Consider the following 19,939-nt stretch of genomic DNA (forward strand, 5'->3'; position numbering starts at 1 on the left):
CAATGGTATTTGGGAATGCTGATATTTAAAAAAGCAAACACTTAAATAAAAATGATGTAATTGCAACAAAACCAGAGGACATCATGGGAACATGACTGAAGTAAAAGCAGTAAGCATTTTCCATGTCTAGATTAAGAATGGTATCTTCTAGCCAGTTTGGAAATACCAAGACACCAAGGATATACTTGCAGATTCAGCTTCACTGAGATACAGTGCTGACTTGAAAAGGAAAAAAAAAAAAAAAAAAAAAAGCCAAAGGTTTGTATTTAGGTTGGTGTGGGCATTTTTGCATTTTTTAAGAGATGGTGGGGGTGGGGGGGACGGAGAGAGCTAGGAGAATAATGTGAGAGAAAGAAAAGAGAATGAGAGAAAACCAGTGTTAGTGCATTAGTATTTTTTCCTGAATCTGAATTTGTTGATAAATGAGCTCCAGGCTGGTGGAGTTTCCAAACCTTTGGCCTTTGGAAGATCTGAATGGGAAACTAATTCCTTCTCTTCTTCTCTCTTCTCTCTTCTCTTCTCTTCTCTTCTCTTCTCTTCTCTTCTCTTCTCTTCTCTTCTCTTCTCTTCTCTTCTCTTCTCTTCTCTTCTCTTCTCTTCTCTTCTCTTCTCTTCTCTTCTCTTCTCTTCTCCTCTCCTCTCCTCTCCTCTCCTCTCCTCTCCTCTCCTCTCCTCTTCTCTCCTCTTCTCCTCTCCTCTTTTTTCTTTTCTTTTTCCTTTTCTTTTTCAAAGGGAGCCAGGCCCACCCTCCCAGCTGCAGGGAAAAGCATTCTGTGAGCTCTGAGCTATTAGGTAACTCAGGCTGAAACAAAAAGTGCCATTGTAGTATGGCATTTGCCCTGCCTGACCCACCAGTTAAGGGAAGGCATATTTCGTTCTTTCATTGTACACAAACAAACAAAAAGAAAAAGAGAATGCCAGTTTTTCCCACAGTGCATGCATAAAAGCTTTTCAAAATGTACAAGTTAGTACTTCACAGGTTCCAATCGCTTAAATTATGACTTGACTGTTACACTGTTACACCCTCTGATATTTTTAGTGCACTTGTGCCAAAGGCAGTTTAAAATGTGTTTTAAAAATGTTTGCAGGTATAAAAGATTTTAAAAATGCTTAGAGCTCTGAACTGTTTGAACCCATTAGTCATGCTGCAAAAACAAACACATAGGAAACCTTTCCACTAGCAAGAAATTACCAAGGAAGGAATGTTTCATCCGCAACGATAGCTTACGAATAAGAAAATTGAGGAGTTAAAGTTGTCTCAGATTTTATCAATCATGTCACCTTAATGATACCTTCATTCTCTAAAACTTCTCAATAGAAACAGAGTTTTATAGTTTATTTATATAAAGCTTTCTGATTTATATTTTACAAAGGCTTGTGTCAATGGTAAGACTGTGCAGTGTGCCCAAAAGAAATGATCATTATAGTCTCATTGGAAATATGAAAAAGGCATTTACCTGGATTGATTAAATTCCCATTAACTTCAATGTGCATGTAATGTGCACACCAGCAAGAGCTCTAGAGTGTCACTGCTCATCATTCCAGCCTGGTGAAATACGACCTAAATGAAATGCAGTGCCTCTCTGCAGCTCTTTGGGCTGTCGATGGACTGGTTCCTGGTTTGTCCACACCGTCCTCAGCAGCAATTTTTACAGAAAATCCAAAACATTGTGAGAGTCATGAAGATTGTCATCTCAAGAAGTTGAAGCATTAAAGATTATTGTGTGCTTTTTAAGACATAGCTCCTTCTTAAAATTATTAAGTTCAGTGACTGGTTCAAAGGAGCTGAGGCTCTAAAACATGCAGCTTCCATGGGAGCCATCTCTCTCCATTGTTACAATCAGTGTTGCCAACAAAGAGGATTTCATGGAGGATGTCATGAGGCACACAGGCTTTGTCCCTCTCTCTTTTGCAGCACCATTCCATTTCCTCAGTGTTTCCCAACTACCTGCATGTCAGCAGGTAAGTGGAGAGTAGAAGCCATTAGTCACAGTTAATTTGGCGTAGTTCCCCTCTGCCTGAAATGGATGACTGCTCTAGGTCCGGTGAAATACATCTGTACCTTTCTGTTGGATGTAAAGGAAGCCGTTATGTGACAAGCCTAGACCGATTTAGATGCCTGAACTGTAGGTATTTAATACTAAATATATCCCTTCTGGATTAGTAGTATTCCCTTGTGAGTTAGGTGTACATCTCCTAGTGGTTCTGACCAGAGTTACTACTGTAACTTCATGATGCATTTCATCGAGAACTAATCTATCTCAGGAAAGGTTGCATGGAAAACAGAAGTGATGGTGGAACAGCAGTGACTTCCCTTGTTCCCATCCCTTGCTCCCACCCCTTAGAGGCATGGAAACATATCTGATATCTTTGAATATGAAGTCTCCTCTACTGTGCTACATAAAATGCAAAGGTCAGCATCAGCAGTCTGCTTTCATACCCAAAACTTTTAAATAATTTGCACTTCACCTTCATTTAAAAAAAAAGCGTATTCAAACTTCAATCTTATTTTGATTAGAGTTGTCAATTGTAGTTGATGGCATAATGATTTCATTACTAAGAAAAGAGAAGAGACCACTGAATAGCTAAACCTAGTTTAGGTGGTGAGCAAAATGTTGTGTCCACTAGAGAACTAGCTCATATAGACTTTTATTAATGAAAAACCAAACCAACAACCAAAAAACTCCTTGAACAGTGAATTTTAAAATTTATGTAACATATTTTTACTCATTCTGCCATTGCAATCAGAACACTTGTTTTCAGATCTGTTGAAATATGACAAACCTCCTTCAGGGTGTGATTCAGATAAAATACAGCTATGTACTGTCTTTGCACTGTGAAAAATAGGGGGAAAAATCAATTTTCTATTGCTTCAAGTTCTTTCACTCAACAGTATCATCAGTGTTTGGGTTTTTAACTATATTGGAAATGTAATTAAAATTTGCTTGTGCTCAACAGTGTAGTCTTACATTTTCATATGCATTTTAATTTCATTTAATATTGTATTTTAACACAACCTTTATGTAATTTTATTATTGTCACTAGGTTTAAGTAAGTAAAATACTTATGAGATTTGTGGAAGTGTGACAGAATAGTGAATTACTGTGGAAAAATCAGTTCAGAATTTGGGATTATTTAGAATTCTTTTCATATGTTTCTCTACGTCTACTCAGCATATGTTTGATTTTGCAGAAGCTTCACTGAGATTTTGTCTTCACAGGATGTACATAGTTGGAGTATTTGAATTCAGTCATCAAAAACTGCTTCACTTTCAAGAATATTTGTTGTTCAGTTGTAGGGTTTTTTAATTAAATCAAAAGCACAAATATTTTCTGCATGGCTACAGTTTGTGATTCAATCCCAGCACTGTATCTGTAAGCAAATCCTTGTCCTGTTTTTGTTGGTCAAACAAATGACATTATTTGTTTTGTGGTATCAATGGCATCATGGCAGCAAAGGAAATCTTTGGCAAATGATGTTACAAAGGCATTGTAAAGACAGTCTCCATTAAGGTTTTTGTTGTCAAGATGGTTATAAAACTCCATGTAAACACTCTGAAAGTCAGCATCAAAAAAACATTTGAGGATAATTACTTTTTTTTTAGTATTTATACTCATTGCAGTATCACTAATATCCTGAGTCATATTCTTCTACCTGGTGTTTCCATCAGGTTGTTCCCCTGCCTGTGCCAGCCTCTCCTGGAGTTGTTCTACAGACATAGTCCCTTCCCTGGACAGCGAGCAGAGATGGGTCAACTTCCTCCAGAGTAACTGGCTGTAGGGAATCATCCAGGCAGTCAAAGTGCACTTGCTCTGCCCATACTCCAGAGCAATCACACAGGCTGAGGAAGCACAAATATGTGATTTAAGGTTATCCTTGGGTCTGCAAAAAGTAATTTTCTTTCTTCATTCTTGTGTCCTTGATGCTAGAGCCTCCACAGCTCCACATGCATAGCGCTTCCTCCAGGCCCAGAGCATTGCAGGCTCTACTCAGCCCTGTTGCAACCCTACTGATTTAGGAGGGATCAAGGCCATAAATGGTGCAGTAGATGAGGGAACTCAGCAGATTCATTGCCAGAATAATTTAGTGCTGATGTGGCAAGATTTTTCAGCTGTAAGTGTTAGAAGGGATTTCTCACCTGTGTTGCATTACGAGTTTAATACCACCAATGTGCGTGTGTGAGAACACCTCATAGAACAGGACCATTTCATGGTTTAACATTTGGTGTAATGGGGTCCAATAAAATCATGTTAAAAGATGTTAATGTTGCAAAGAAAAACATCAGAAGCAAGGAAATGCCAGAATTAATATGGCCTGTGGAAATTCAGCTTCTTGCACATTATGGTGCAGATCTTATTACCTGACATCCTAGGCTTTCCAGGGGGTGTCTTTTTTTCCAGTGAATGCATGGTTAGATTTTTCTTTTAATGTTCCTCACTCTATCTTTGTTAAACATGAAACATCTAGAGCCCAAATAATATAAAATCCTTTATCATGTAAATATTTATCATATATCTTTATTGTAGTTCTTTGCTGCCTAATAAACACATATCTTTTTCACAGTAACCTCAAATTATCAGGCACTTTTAACAGTGTTCATATTTGAATTCTGATGAACCAAGTCAGATGAAGGTAGAAATTGTATAAAACTTTGATTATTTCTAATAAAAGTTGAAGCCAAATGAGACTTTCATTTTTCTACCTAAAAGTAACATTTATACAAAATCTTCTAAGTTCAAAGTATATTTTCCCAGCTTGGATCATTAATTAAGTCTTCTGTACAGCTGGACTAGCAGAGCTAGTCCATTGCTGTGGGCAGACTGGTCACTAATGACTTTTGTAGTGAGTTTCACAGGTATCTGATGAGTGCTTAGGTTTGTGTTTGTGGTGTTAGTCCCAAATCTAGAAGAGAGGAGAGCAAACTGTGGTGTTCCATCTCAGCCAGTGTCCAGACCACACCCCTACATCTGTCACATTTTTTTCATTTGGCATCTGCTCTCCTCTAGTTTTGCCACCATGGAAAGCCCATTCTTCTTTTATGCCCTGATTTCTGTTCTCACTCCCTGTTCTTTTTCTTTTCTTTTCCCGTTTTTCCTCCCTTCATTTCAGTCTACAGGTGTTTTTTTTTCTTTCAGGGTACTGCCTGGGTACTCTGTACCCAGGGCACTGCACAGTGGAAGATGGAACTGGCTAAGCAAAGAGGGACAGTTTTGATAGTGTCAAATTTCCTGATGGCATGGGGTTGTCCTGGCACTCAGAAGCAATTCTAAGGCTTGTTCAGCACCAGGATCTTTGAGATGGAGAGTATTCAATGCAGATAGGGTCTTCAGAAATTCAGGAGCCACACTGCAACAGGAGTTCACCAACAGGGTGACAACAGGCCTTTTAGTATCTTAAAAACTGAAATAAATGTGGACACCATTTCACAGAAATTATAATTCCTGGGTATTGGTAAGACTCCCCCTCGCCTTTCAGTTTTGGGATTTTGCCTCCAACTTTCAGGCGCTGAAGCCAATCAGCAGCATAATGACGTGACATTCAAAACATGAACACAGCAGTCTGTTTTCACAATTATTTGTATTTGAAGGTTTTTAGCTGAAACTTTTACAAACATTATGTAGCAGGCAACCAGAGCAGGAGAGTTCAGTGCAGTTCAACAGAATTCAAACTGAAACTGGAATCTTACTCTTGTGAATGATTCTCAACATGCATTTAACTAAAATGGTGAGAAAACCTGTGCAAACAGAGAGGGGGGAAAGGAAAACAGAGCAGGAGTAAAGAAAAAGGTTCTTTTTATAGCATTTAACACATGAGAATATAAATAAATGTGGTGTTAGTGAAAGTTAATTATTTTGAAAACAGTAAGCAAGGCAGATTAAGAGGTAAAACAATGCAGCTGAAGACAAAGGAAACAATATTTAGTCTTTGATCAGACATTTTCACAGTGATTTTCTGTTCACCTTCAAGGGTGGCATAATTTTATGAATAACAGAATTTGTTTTGCTACTTGAGTAGCCTTGAAGAGAAATGGTGTTGATTCCATATGGCCACTTGAAAGAAAATCCCATGCCTGTTCATCCTTTGAGAAATAACATTTTTATTTTTTAAATCTTTTCTCTCAAAGAGGGACCTAAAGATACACAATGAAGTTTACATTTAATCTCAGAGGACAAGTCAAATCTATACTCTGTGCTTCTGCACATTTCTTCAGATAATGATCATGGATGAACTGCATCATCTATATGCCAAGTGACAAAACTGAAATACTCTCACTTTTAAAGCATTTTGCTTTCATTGCAATATTCTTAAATAAAAAATGCTCGCTTTTTTTTTTCTCCCCAAGTTTGTTGCATCACACAGGTAGTGAGTCTTTTTGATACGATTGGTCAGTGGCTTTTCTGCTATGACCTTTCAACTTTTATCAAAATTTATCAGTTGGGGTTTTTGTTGGTAATTTTTTGGTTCTTTTTTTTTTTAATGTTTAATGTTAATTTAATGTTTAATGTTAATTTATACAGATAAAGCATAATCTTTCCGATATTTAGATTGCTTTGTAATGTTGGTCAAAACAAAATGCAGTAGTCATGTGAGCTATGGTAGAAAAATTTGTTTGTGAGTACCCAATTATTGCATCTCACATCCCTGCCCAGGAAAACCAGGGGTCTTAATATATTCTGTATATTAAAAGTGCTCAGATTATGTTAATGTGTGCTGGAACTATCTTTGGGCTTCTGTGGTGGTTGCCCACCACAGGGTGTTGGGATGTCTGGGTGACAGACTCTCCAGCAGCTGATTAAAGTCAGTGGTTGAACTTCCCTGAGCTGGGGAGTGAGATCTGAGCCCCAGTGCAAATGGGAGAGACAGTGCTACTGGTGGCAACCACAGAACAGAAAAGAAATTGGAAAGAAATGTATAAATGCCAGTAAAGTTAAGAGCAAGGAGATAACAAAAATATGCTGGAATTGAGTGGATGCTAAAGAAGATCTACTAGGGTTTATGCTATATAGCTACTAGGCATTTACTTACTTTTCTAATTAATTTTAATTATGTTATTGTATTTTATAGCTCTAAATACATTATGCTTTCAATAATTTTAAATTCTATTTTGTATGTTGAACGAAAATATTATTTTTCTGGTCAAATCCTTTGTAACTCAGTTGAGACAAACTGCTCCTGAAATTACACATGTCCGGTCAAGGAGAGGCTGTTGTAATTTCAGTGTCTTTAAATGATTTTGAATATTTTTTAACAGTTCCCTTTGACACTGACACTCAGGAGACACTCAGTACAATAATCTGAATAACTATTTCTCATGTTTGCATATAATGCATGCTGAAGGTATTTTTCATGGCAGATGGTCATATGCTTATATCTGAAGTATTTTACTGTATTTCAGATGTTATGCTACTTCAATAACAATGTGGTTGACATAAAACTGTAGCAATAATGTTTGCACCTGAATGTTTATGAAATACTGCCCGTCAGGTTTGGGTTTGTGTGAGCCCTGACTGTGTCTCATGCTCTATGAGTGGCTCATCTCTATGAGTGATGTTCCTTGGCATTCAGCTGAGGGAACTTATATATGTATATATATATATATATATATATATATATATATATATGTAATATTTAGCATTAGTCAAATCCTTTTTTCTGTTGGGGCCTGGTGAGTGTTTTGTCATTCCTCAATAACTTCAATAGTAGTGAGTCAAAGTCACTTTTTTTTTCCTCTGAAATACTTTTAAAGTAGCAAAAAAAAGTATAGAAGAGTTTCTTGATGCAAGGTATCCTGAAACTTGTCATTGAACTTGCTGGTTGTAAAGGGAATGTGTTTTTTATTGTGTCTCTCACACCAAGTGAGCCTCAGTGAGTGATATTTCTAGTTGGCTTTAAAACTGGAACTTCGAAACCTCCCACAGAGCCCTGGATTTTGCATTAGCAAGCTAGTGAGTAAAATGTTTTTTCCTCTGCTGAAAATGCAAGTAATTTAGATTACCAGAAGGTACAATTAAATTTTTGCTGGAAATCATGGAGATCCCAAGGAGATACCTAGTCTGCAAGAGAACAGTTTTCTATTTTTTTTTTTTTTGACAGTGATGGATTTTATCACCTCCAGTCAGTCTACAACAGTGTATTGTGGAGGTCAAATTGGAAGCTAAAATTCCTTTTATGTACTTATGTATTGCAAATATGAGTGAAAACAGTGCATGTATTCATTGATGCAATAGGAAAATATAGTTAACATAGAGTTAGCAGATTCACAAAATTAAAAATACCATATGAATTATTTAACTAATGGTACGCTTTGCCCCAGAACCTGGTGTTTATTATTTTGAGCTTTAGCAGGAAACAGAAGCAGTATCAATTGGGGAAACATTTCTTGGCCAAGCTGAGAACAGTATGGCTTTCTCATTTCAAAGCGGGGAACCTGGTTCTTTGGTTTCTTTGTTCCTGGTTAAGACTACTCCCCAAGCTATTTTAGCTGAACATTTAACCCACTAATGGAGCCTGGGGAAGTGCAGTTGGCAGCTGTTCATGGGATAATAATGAAACACACTGTTTAGTACAGCAAACCGCCGCTGTAAAGTGCGGGAAATATTTTATAGAGATCCCGGTGAGCAGAGCAGGATCCGCTTTAAGTTCTGCTGTAATGGGAGGGAGCAAGAGGAAGTTGAGTTTCAAGTGAGAGTAACCAGCACTGCTTTGCTCCTGCAGGTGAAGAAGCCGTGTCCAGAGTCCGATGGTTCAGAGCCGCAGAATCCCAGGTATGGTGCTGGAGGGCCGACGCCGACTGACTGCGGTGCGGTGGCGCAGAGCAAGGCTAAGCTGTGCCGTGGATTTGTAGCATCAGAGCCCCAAAGTTACATTTTGCAAAGAACGAGTGGTTGGATCAGTTGTAATGGTTTTCACTCTAGAAAAGGGATTTTTCCCTTTTCCCGGTGAGAGATGCAGCCTAGAGTCTGGGTTGTTGAGTTTAGATGATGGCATAGCACTGAATGGTCACATTCAATTTAAAAAAAAAATCCCAGCTATTAAATAGTGTCGGGAAATCTGTGGGATCAGATCTCACTTTCTTCAGTTATCCCTTTTCTGCATATACGAGTCTTGAAGTTTATTAAAAATATAGTTTATTTCCAGTGTGGAAAACGAATTATTTATTTGGGAAAATTTGCCCTTGCCAAAACTTCATTTTGTTTTCACATGTGAAAAACATGCTGTGTTCATAAGCTGGAAAGAAGCCTTGCATTCCTTTCCAGCACAGTCATTTCTAATATCGTGTACATGGGAAAAAGGAAATGGATTTAACTTCCATGTTTTGCACATGCATGTATGTGTATGGATAATTTTGAGCAAGTGAAGTAGTAGCTGTTTTAGATGTGCATCTTCCTTGTGGTTAGTAAACTGGTGGATAGTTTTCTTCAATATTTAGTGAGTGCTCCTTGTCTTTGTCTTGCTTCTGTATAGAAGACTATTTCAGTGTCATCAAAGCTCAGAAGCTTTCATTGTGAGGGGAGAGCTACAAAATAAACCTGACATTTCACTAACATTGTCACTAAAACTCAGAAAAGTTAAATAATTCAAGGTTTGCCCCCCAAACCCATCCTTACCTATATCTTAACTATGTTCTTTATTTATTGCAGCAGCTTCCTCTGGGGGTTACCTGCAGCATCCAAGGCCATTATAGTATTTGTGCCTTGAGCTGCACTACGCATCATCTGAATTTCTTTGATTAGCTCATTCTGTTATTAATATGTATTTTCATTTAATTTGATTAGAACTGAAAAGGGAAGAGATAGTTCAGTATCCAAGTATGGTTTCAACGTAGTCAGTAGCAGTTTTGACCAGGACTTCAGTGGAAACCTGCTTTGCCCTTCAGTACTCACAACTTCTAAATGAAAAACTTAACTGCTGTGCTGCTGCTTTGGATTAAAATTCATTATAAAGGTCAAGTTGTTTCTGAGTATTTGGACACCATGAAGGATCCCAGCGTAGCATAACACTCATATACAGAAGCGTAGTTTTAAGTGTTGTGATTGCCCAAATGAGACTATTGTATCTCAAGCCTTTAAAATCCATGAATTCCAGTCGGATGTAATTTCATCAAAGTGTGGTGAAAACAAACTGCAACAAACCTGAGCAGCCAGAATGCAATGTACTGTTACTATCTCTGCACATCAGGAAATTTCTTACAAGCTATAGTTAAATTCTTCATGCTGTGTCTGAGGAACAGTCTACATTTTTTTTCTCCTGAACGTGCAAGAGAACCCATGTTACAAATAGTTAATCCAGTAGTTTCATTTTTGAAGTGCGTTTTCAAACTAAACACTTTCCATTTTGAGCTATGCAGCCTCAGTTGGAGGATACATCAGACAGAGTTGAAATAAGTGTTCCAAGCCTGAGCATATGCAGTGCTGTGTATACAGCCCGAAGTGGGATTTTTTGGTTGCAATGTGACTTTTGGTCTTAGAGGGGAATCTCTGAAAGACCTTGGGCAGGAGCAGCACTAGAGGGCTCTGTGTGGCACATCACACTTCAAGAGCCTGGAGCAAGGTAATTCTTCTCTAAACAAGGCTTAAGTGAAAACACTGCACATAAAATGAAACATCAGCATAAAAATGAATGCTGGAGACACACAGCCTTACAGAATAGCTCCTGGCTTGGAACCTAAGGCCAATATCATTCATTTATTTAGCTAGCTTTATAGTCTGTTAGTTTTGGATTTGAAACTATTACAATAAATGCAGATGGAAAGTGTTTTTACAGTAGGGAAGTAATTAAATTGGGTGTGGGAACTTTGTCAGGAGAATTCTTGGAGTGACATGTGTGTATCAGCAGATTCTTTGTCTTGCTTGGCCTGGGTTTGTCTTTTAGAAAGAAGCAGTCAAACTGCAGATGTGACTACTAAATTTTTTAAGGGATATACTAACCTATGCAGCATATTAAAAAAATGCTTTCCAAAGTGACCAGCTATACATGCAATAAAAATCAACCTTGCCAGCATTTATTTAGAGAAAGGGCTTGTTGTCTTAACAGACAGGTAAATTGCACAGAGGGAGAGGGATCTGTGGTTAAGAACTGAAGTTATGGTGAATAGGCAAGTTGTAAACACAAAAGGAAACATATGACTCTTCAATGTCACTGACAGATATTTTGATTCACAAACAACTTTGACCTACAAATTCCGTCACAGTTTTTTGGGAGTTTTTTTTTTTGTTTTGTTTTGTTTTGGTTTTTTTTTTAATCAAATCCCTATGAAAGAGTTCTGAATACTTCCTTTTATACCTAGGTGGTGGCATTATACCTTTACCTTATAGTGGTGGTGTTGTGGCTGTGTAAATATTATGGCGTTCTTTCTTCATAATTCTGTAGCAAAAGTCAAATTCACCCTGCAACCCTGGATAGTTATCCAGTCATGCAAAATGATTTCTGGGGAGGTTGGTGTGTGATACAGAGGCAGTGAATACTTGGGACTTGCCAGCTGTTCCACCACAAGTCTGGAGCAGGCCAGAGCAGCATGATGGACAATTGTGACATGCTGGCTCTGTATCAAATTCACTAGCAAGGCTAGGGAGAGAAGTTCCTGTCTTCAGAGCCTACAGATATACATTGCTCTTAATTTTCTTATATGAACTTTAAAATGGTATCAATCCCGAATGTGCTGAACAGCTCCTATGTGAAATTTAATGTCATACAAGAATTGCTGAAGTCTAGTGCAGTGCTTGAAAGTTAACTTGTTTGCAGTTATCAACAACCTTCCTTTTTACTTAAATAATAAAAAAGCCATTTTAATTCTAACAAGGAATAATTTTGTTGCCCTGAAACCTGTAAGCTACACTTCAAACCTCATACCATGTGACCTGTGCAAATGCTAGAATATGTGTCATTCTGAAGTCTGGTAAAATGCTAAGTATGAAGTCCGAGACTCCTGCTCACACTCAGCAACAGCATAGTCTATTTGGCCACACGTCCCAGGGCAGCATCTTTCTTTCACATAGCAGTCTGTTTGATGAATGCATATCTCCTATCCCCAAGTCCTCCTTCTCATACCGCCAGGCCTGCCAGAGACTCCACAGTAAGACGAAAGTCATGTCAGTAATTGAGGCATGAGAGTAAGTATTATTTTTTCTGGGCTATAAAATGATATAGGGAGGATATAAATGAAATGAGGGAGTGGAAGTCACTGCAAATGGAAATTCAGCAGGGTCTTCTACTGATTCCTCAAAGTTCACTGACTATAGGAAAAAAAATAATGGTTTTTTTACCATCTGGAAAGGATGGAAGACTGCAGCAGAATGAAGAGATTTTTCAGACAGTTTAAACACAGTTTTTTTTTCCTGGAAGGGTGAAGGAAAATGGCTGAATATTTCACATACTTTCCTTCTTTAAGCTATGATACTTATGTTGTGATGAAGCTATCTATAGGAAGAAAGGGAAAATTTGAAGGTTTTGATGAGTAGTTGTGTAAGTTAGGGATAAAAGTTAGCTGATAAATCAATTTAGGAATACTTAGGATACATAGTGTCAAAAATACATTACTCATGTATTTGCAGAAGGGTGATGGATTTTTGTATTAGTAAGTTAAAATTAAGCCCTGTAGAGCAAGAAGCCCTCTACTTTATTGCTTGATTTTTACTACAAACCTGTGGATCAAATATTTCCAGTAATATCCATTCTTCCTGACTTTTCCTTTACATACTTTTAAAAAAATATCTAAAAGCAAAGGAAAAGGAAATGAAGCCAGTCTTAAGTAAATCCTCCCATTTAAAACTTTATCAGATGCTGTAAGAAGAGTGTCAATCAGGGGCACTGCAGTTCCTGCATTCATACTGGTTAGATGGGGTTTGTTGCTTTGTGTTACCAAACTACACATCCACCAATGATGATCACTGGTGAATATTGAATCATATGCATAGCTCAAGTTGCCAGACAAAGCAGTTATCCAAAAAAGTGTACAGGGATTTTTTATGTGTTTAAAAAGGCCTCCAACATTTCAATTCAATATAGGTTTCAGTGAAGTTGCTAGTTTGCTCTTCTGTTTTTCAACACCCACACTTCTATGTGCACTACAAAGTAAGATTTAAAAGATGTTAATTCCTGTTTCTGTTTCATCTTAAAAGTCTTTCTTAAAACTTTTGAATGAGAAGTAGGCTTTCACATTTTCTCACTGGTCTCATTTTGATACCTACTCATGTCTGTTAATTGGTCAGGATATGGAGTGCACATACGCATCCAGAGACAATTATTGTCATTAATGCATTCACCAGTAAATAGATGGTCTTGAATGTCAGTGAGAGCTACCACAGTTTTCCCATTCACTTCTCTTGACCAAAGTTTGTTTCCTCTGCAGTTTGGGCTCACTGTTGTGAGTGCAATGTTCGCTATGTTCACTGGATCTGAGCTATGCTAGTACTGCATGTATGCATTACCAAACAGTGTTTCCATGACCATTCATACATTTTTAAAAAATTAAAATAAAAGTAACATGTATCTTCTGCATCTTATTCCAAACATCCATCTGCATCCAACAAACAACCATTGAACCATCATGTTTCATTCTCATCGGTTTCAACTAAAATACACCTGAGATTTCTTCCACCAACTAATTCCCTCAACAAGACCTTAATAGTCTTGTCTCAGAATGGTCACAGTGATAGTTCATTCTTTCAGTCAGGCATTGGCTGGCCCAAATTTACCAGATCTAACACTGTAACTCCTGAGCCCAAATCCAGGCTTTACAGGCACATGACAGATCCTGTGATGAAGCTTTCACACCTTTTCCATGACTTTGAAAACAGCTGACCATCTATCTGCATACACCTTCCTTGTAGAGAGAGTTCAGCAGTACCTTCCTGCTCATTTGCTGTTCAAGAGATGAACAGCATTATTGTTAGTAAAGAGGAACTTGCAATTGAGCTGCTGAGCAAGAAAGGCCAGCAATAGCTATGGAAATTTTGATTAAAGTTTCAGCAATTATAATACAAAAAAAAATATAGTGTTCGTTGTGCAGTGAAAATAAGCAAACCTGTCCACCTGGCTTTCAGATGTGTTGTTTAAACACATTAGGCTCCCTAATTTTCTTCTCATCTATGTCTTAGAAGGTAAGGGTGTATTGTCTTGTGAACCATATGTAGCTTATCTTGACCAGAGGACAATGCTTTCCTAAGTCAGAAGTGTAGCTGCACTGTATGCCAGATTGAATAATCTGTAGATCATTATGATGTGATGAATGGGCTTCATTTGAGGGAATTAGCTATTGAAAGGACTCTGATTTAGACTTTGAAGGTGAGATTCCTCTCATCCTGAAGTAGACATTTAAGGTAGGCACTTTTGAAATTCCATTTATTTTAACTTCTTTCTATTGACACCTTACTGTATCCATCTTCCCCTGGGAAACCATGCAGACTCCACCAGCAATCACCTGTTGCTCTGCTGTTTTATTGTAAGACCAACTAGATGCACAATTTGACCAAAGGCAATGAAAGCATTCCATTCAATTTTACAGATTCAGCATTTCTGCAAAATTGGTCAATTCCAGAAGAGAATACCTGCAACAATAAGAATAATCTTTAGCCAGGAAAAAAGACTTTTTTACTGGCTTCTGGTATTCCTTGGACTTGGAGCCAGCTATAAGGAGAAACAGACACAGCAAAACAAATTTTCCATGAAAAGACAGAATAATTAAATTGAAAGATTGTCACATGTAATTTTGGGGACTGGAAGAAAAACTCGTCAACAAGAGGGATGGTATATGCCAGAGTATAACATTCATGTCAGTGAGGCCACTACAGTTACAAGCCACTTCACCTAAGAGAATGTTTGGCAGGATCAAGCCTAAACTACTCAGTCAAGACAGTGACTGACAAAAAACATGCAACAATTTTCCAATTTTAAAAAAACTACATTGTGGAATAAGATTTCTCATAAAGACTACATTCTAGGGACACACAGACTTAGCTTGCAGAGAATGTTTTATACAAATCTGGTACTTATTAAAGTTTTGTGCACTCGTTTAGTCTGCACGCCACTTAGGCAGTTGGAATCAATCAAAGTGTTTGGGAGATGATTCTTCACATAAGTGTAACTGAGTGGCACACAGCAACCATGACAATTGCACTACAGTTTCTGCAAGCAGTAGTGCCTTGCTACATGAATTTTATTTTCAGGCATGTAGTTTTCAGGCAATGCAAGTCTCTCCTTTTTTTAGATCAGTCTGTGTGGTGTCTCTCTGCCGTCTGAGCACTGATGTTCTCATTATTTAAATTTAGAAATTCAGTCTTCTGATTACCCAAGGCCTATTGAAGCTGGTCACTGTCTGCCCCTCAGGTTTTGTTGGCTCTGGATCAAGCCCCCAAAGAGTTCTAAAAATGTATATGATATGTTTACAGAAATTACAACAATCTATTATTTAGAGTGCAAATACATGGTAACTGATGACATCACAGGGAAGTATTTTAATGGTTTATATTAACAGCTCCCCGTGGCTTATAACAATAAAAGTAATGTATTTTTTTTATATTTCATGTCTGTTAAAAATTCCTGGGGTTTTTTGTTAATATTGGGCATAACATATTTTCTGTGATATTAATAATAATTTATCCCTGTGATCCCAAGCCAGATCATGTCATTGTTAAGATTTCCATTAACCTGAGTCAGTGATGGGTCAGACTTTGGAATGAATGAAAGCAATAAATCCTAAGGGGTTTTGTTTGTTTTTATGTTTTGGGTTTGGTTGTTTTTTCTTTGTTTGTTGTTGTTGTTGTTGTTGTTTTTTATCACCACATTGAAAAAAATTGGATAAACAAGATTCTAACAGAAGTGTTAGTGGAAGTAATCTGGAGATTTTGGAGATTGCTAAAGAGAGCAGGATTTCTGGACTAATTAATGTATCCATCAAACTTTTATAATTGTTGAATCTGCAGGAATATCTTAGGGCAAATACTGGTTTTGAGCAAAAGAAGATAACCTAGGATTAAACCTATGAATGTTTTTGCTTGATCCAGTAGTCTCTTACAACCTTATGCTAAAGTTTTAACTGGATTTTGAGCCATGAAATAACAGTGTTTGTTCTTCTTACGTGTGCAGCACATGTAATAACAATGAGAAGGAGCTCTGTTTCTTTCTCCTGTGGTCTATTTTTTGCTCTGTCATATCACATTACAGCAGTACACAGGAGAGCTAATTCAGACTCTGTTCCAATTTATTTGACCTCTAGTATACTCTAAATATATTTTACCATTGGTGAGCCTGAATAGTAAAAGTATTTGATTCCATCTACTTTGCACTTCAAATATAGCTGAAAAAATTCTGAGAAGAATGTGGACAATAAAAAGAAAATGGCCATTGAGATCCAAATCTCCTGTTCTGAGACTGGTTTGCTTTTTACATGAATCCCATTTTTTATCAAATATTTTTAAGTGCAATTTCTTGGCTATATGTTTCACATTTTAAGTGTCCTCAGTCAGTCCCATGTACTCAGTAAACAGTTAACTAACACCACGCAGTTATTATGCTGTGCTCATATTTAACATACCAGAATTCACCTCTTTACCATCCTACTAGTCCCTGATCAGTCATTAGAGAAAAAAATAAGTAGGAAATAAAAATAGAATTGTCATGGTTTATGCCCAGCTAGCAACCAAGCTCGACACAACTTCACCCTCCACACACCCACCCCAGTGGAATGGGGAGAAGAATCAAAAGTAAAACTTGTACCTTGAGATAAAATTGTGTAATAATTGAAACAAAGTAAAATATCTAATCATAGTAAATGATAATAATAATTTTTTTAAAAGTACAAACAAGTGATGCACAATATAGTTCCTCACTGTTTGCTGACTAATGCCAGACCCTGTCCCAGAAGCCAGCTAATCCCCACTTCTGGGTAACTCCTCCAGTTTATAAGATGGACATGGTATTCCATGGTGTGGAATATCCCTTTGGCCCATTCAGGTCACCTGTCCCAGCTATGCTCCCTCCCAACCTTTTTTGCATACCTTCTCACTGGCAGAGCATGAGACAGAAAAGAAAAAGGTCCCTGACTTGGGATAAACATGACTTACCAAAACCAAAACATTCTCATGCTGAATGCAAAACAGCACTGCAACAGCTACTGAGAAGAAATTAACTCTATCGCAGCTAAGGACTAGAATGACAAAAATAAAAATCCAGATAAAAAGAGACCACATGCAAATAAGATGATTGAGACCACATGTAAATAAGGTAATTGCAAGTTTGCCTTCTTTTTTCCTACCGTCTGCATCCCACACATTACACAAATGCATGTTAAGCCTGCTGTAATATTTTAGGCTTTGTCTCCCCTCCTTATGTTTAAGATGGCCTTATCAGAGAGCAATTCTGTACCTCAGCTCCCTCCACACTCAGCTTAGTCTGAGCACCAGTCAGTGTTGTTCTCCTCTGGGAGCAGAAGTCAGAGGATCCAGATGACAAGGAAAGAGGCTTCTCCATAAGCAGCATCTGGCTCTTTGGCAGATTTGTCAAGCACTTCTGCTAATGGGTTTGAATTTGCCCAGGGGTCTTTTATGTGGTTACATTGCAGATGGTCTGTCTGTTCTATCTTCTCCTTTTGAACACTTTTATTAAAAAAAACCCCAAACTGATAAGGTTCTTTATAGGTCTCACAAGATGCCTGTGCAGGCTCCTTTCTGCTAGTCATTGCAAAGCTTTCCATATATCCAAATGTGTGTCTTGAATTTTGTTGGCAATTCTGGACTTAGTTCTCCAGTTACCTGCCAAGTGATATAATTTACTATGATCTGAGTTCATATTATTGTCAAATTTCTTTGGGAATTTCTTAATGTCGTTTGTAGAGCAGAAGTAACTTTACCTCCTCTTAAAGCATGAGATATACTTGCCTTCCACTAGCCATCCACCTTTAAAAACATAAGTTTAAATCTGGTTTCGGTTAAATGTGAAAATTAGCATGATGGTCTCAATCTAATTCACAGGGGGTTTGTGTCTGCCATGTAAGAGAGGCCCAAGACTGAAGCAACAAGTCTGTGGGAAGGTATGTTTGGCAGAGCTATGGAGAAACGCACATGCAGTGCCCAAATAAATAAAGCAATTCCACAGATCAACTTTTTAACAGAATTATTTATTGTGTGGCGCGAGTGCAGAAGAGGGCAGAGAGGGAGGACATCCTGTTTGGTGAATTCCGTTTAAGTTCTGTTTCAATTTACAACTAAATCTCTGTCACTTTAATTTTTAAGGGTTTTGGGATTTTATTTGCTTTTCACTGTAGAAGTAATTGGCAGGTGACTAGACATAAGATCATGTTTTATTCCTATGTTATTTCAGGCTTATGTCTTATTTTCCTTCTAATTATGTAGATTAAATTAAATAGAAAATAAACCCCTGTGCTCTCAAAGATGTAGTGCTTTCCATGACTTTCTCAAAATAGTACCAGAGAAGCACTTTCATCCCTCTTAGCATTTCATTATTATACCATGTTTCCCAACAGCAATATTTTAACATTTGCTGAGAAACAAGAGTAAATGTATTATAAAAAGCAGTCATGTCATTATGAACATCTTGCACCCTGCCCTGTCTCACAAACTAGGTTCTTGGAGAGCCAGTGGGGAACCTGTGCTAAATGCAGTGAAGTTGCAGTCTTACATCTGCAGTTTGGATGTGGGTGGACATAAAAATCAACAGCACTGCAGGGCTTGTTACCTGCCGCCTTGTTTTTCCCTCAGTACCTGGACAGAAGTGGACATCTAATGATTTTAAAAGGCTAAGCATTATGTCAGAAGTCTTGGTGAGATCCAGCCATTTGGTGTAAGCCATGTTTTGAACAGAGGGAGCTCTAAAGGAGGGTAACCAGCAGAGAGACTGGTTCCCAGGGCTGCTGTGTGTGTGCTCGAGCAGCGAGGGCTGGAGTGATGTGTCTGCCAGTGCCCTGCTCCTGTGGCTCTGGCCAGGCAGGCAGGTATGCCCTGGCCTGGGGGCTGGGTTATCCACATGCAGGTTGAGCTGGAAATGGAGGTGTTACAGATTTGCAGCTGCTACCTGCCCCTTCTTGTGGCCCAGGGGGATAGTTCAGGGGAGGGGAATTGTACCCCAGAGTTCTCAGAGACACGTATTTATTAACTCTTAGAAAAATCACCTACTTCACCCCAAATGAAAAAGGTGTGCATGCTTTAAGTTTCAAATTATAAAATAACTTGGGGAATCCAACAGCAAAGCAAAATGAAGTGTAGTCATTTTATACCAGTTGTAAAGAACACAGCATTGGTGCATTTATCCGAGCATCATTCTCTCTCTTGCTCAGGATAATGAAATTTGTTTTGAGTGTTATTAGTTCTTCTAGGTTCTTCCAGGCAATAAGGTCATCCTGTGCAAAATGCCAAGGGATGCGTGCAGCACACCTAGTGTACCTACCATCCAGAATGGCTGTGCCCAGCTACCCCTTACAGTGGTCAGATGCTGAAGCAATTAAGGCATCAGGCAGTCAGCAAGTTGCATGTATTTGTTTTATATTCTAAACCAAACTCATTGTTGGGACTGCGATTAGAAGACAGAAATAATTGCTTTTGACACAAACTGTTTTGGAGCCAAACATAATGTGCTCCACATGAGGTAAACTACAGAATATTTGTCTTGGGAGCCAAGATTCAGATCAGATTTAACTTATAAGGGGAACTTCACTGTTAAAAGTGAGATGTGTTAATGTTTCCCACGTTAAGACTGCTTGCCAGTAATTCTCTGTATATTGTATTTACCAAAAGAAGTTTCAGAATGTTTGCATTAAAATATGAATAGAGCATGAAAACTGCAAGTTTTTGGTAACTCCTGTAATCTGCCTAGTCTGTCATCATAACTCATCCTTTCTGGAAGCTGATGAAGTTCTTGCAAGGCCCCTGTACTGGTGGCTAAAGAAATTACATTGAAATGAGGTATGGGCGCTCTTCATACAGCACAC

At 38.0% G+C, this 19,939-nt stretch overlaps 1 protein-coding gene across 20 annotated transcripts in view; it reads left to right on the plus strand.

Moving 5' to 3' along the window:
- EYA4 (EYA transcriptional coactivator and phosphatase 4) overlaps positions 1–19,939 on the plus strand; it is a 140,217-nt gene that overhangs the window by 65,675 nt on the left and 54,603 nt on the right. For all 20 annotated transcript variants that reach the window (XM_038131131.1, XM_038131134.1, XM_038131135.1 and 17 more), the window contains exon 3: positions 8,716–8,765. In XM_038131131.1, the coding sequence (XP_037987059.1) occupies positions 8,716–8,765 (50 nt within the window). The remainder of the gene's footprint in view (positions 1–8,715; positions 8,766–19,939) is intronic.

This window comes from Motacilla alba, chromosome 3, assembly GCF_015832195.1.
Source record: "Motacilla alba alba isolate MOTALB_02 chromosome 3, Motacilla_alba_V1.0_pri, whole genome shotgun sequence".
Taxonomy (NCBI): Eukaryota; Metazoa; Chordata; class Aves; order Passeriformes; family Motacillidae; genus Motacilla; species Motacilla alba.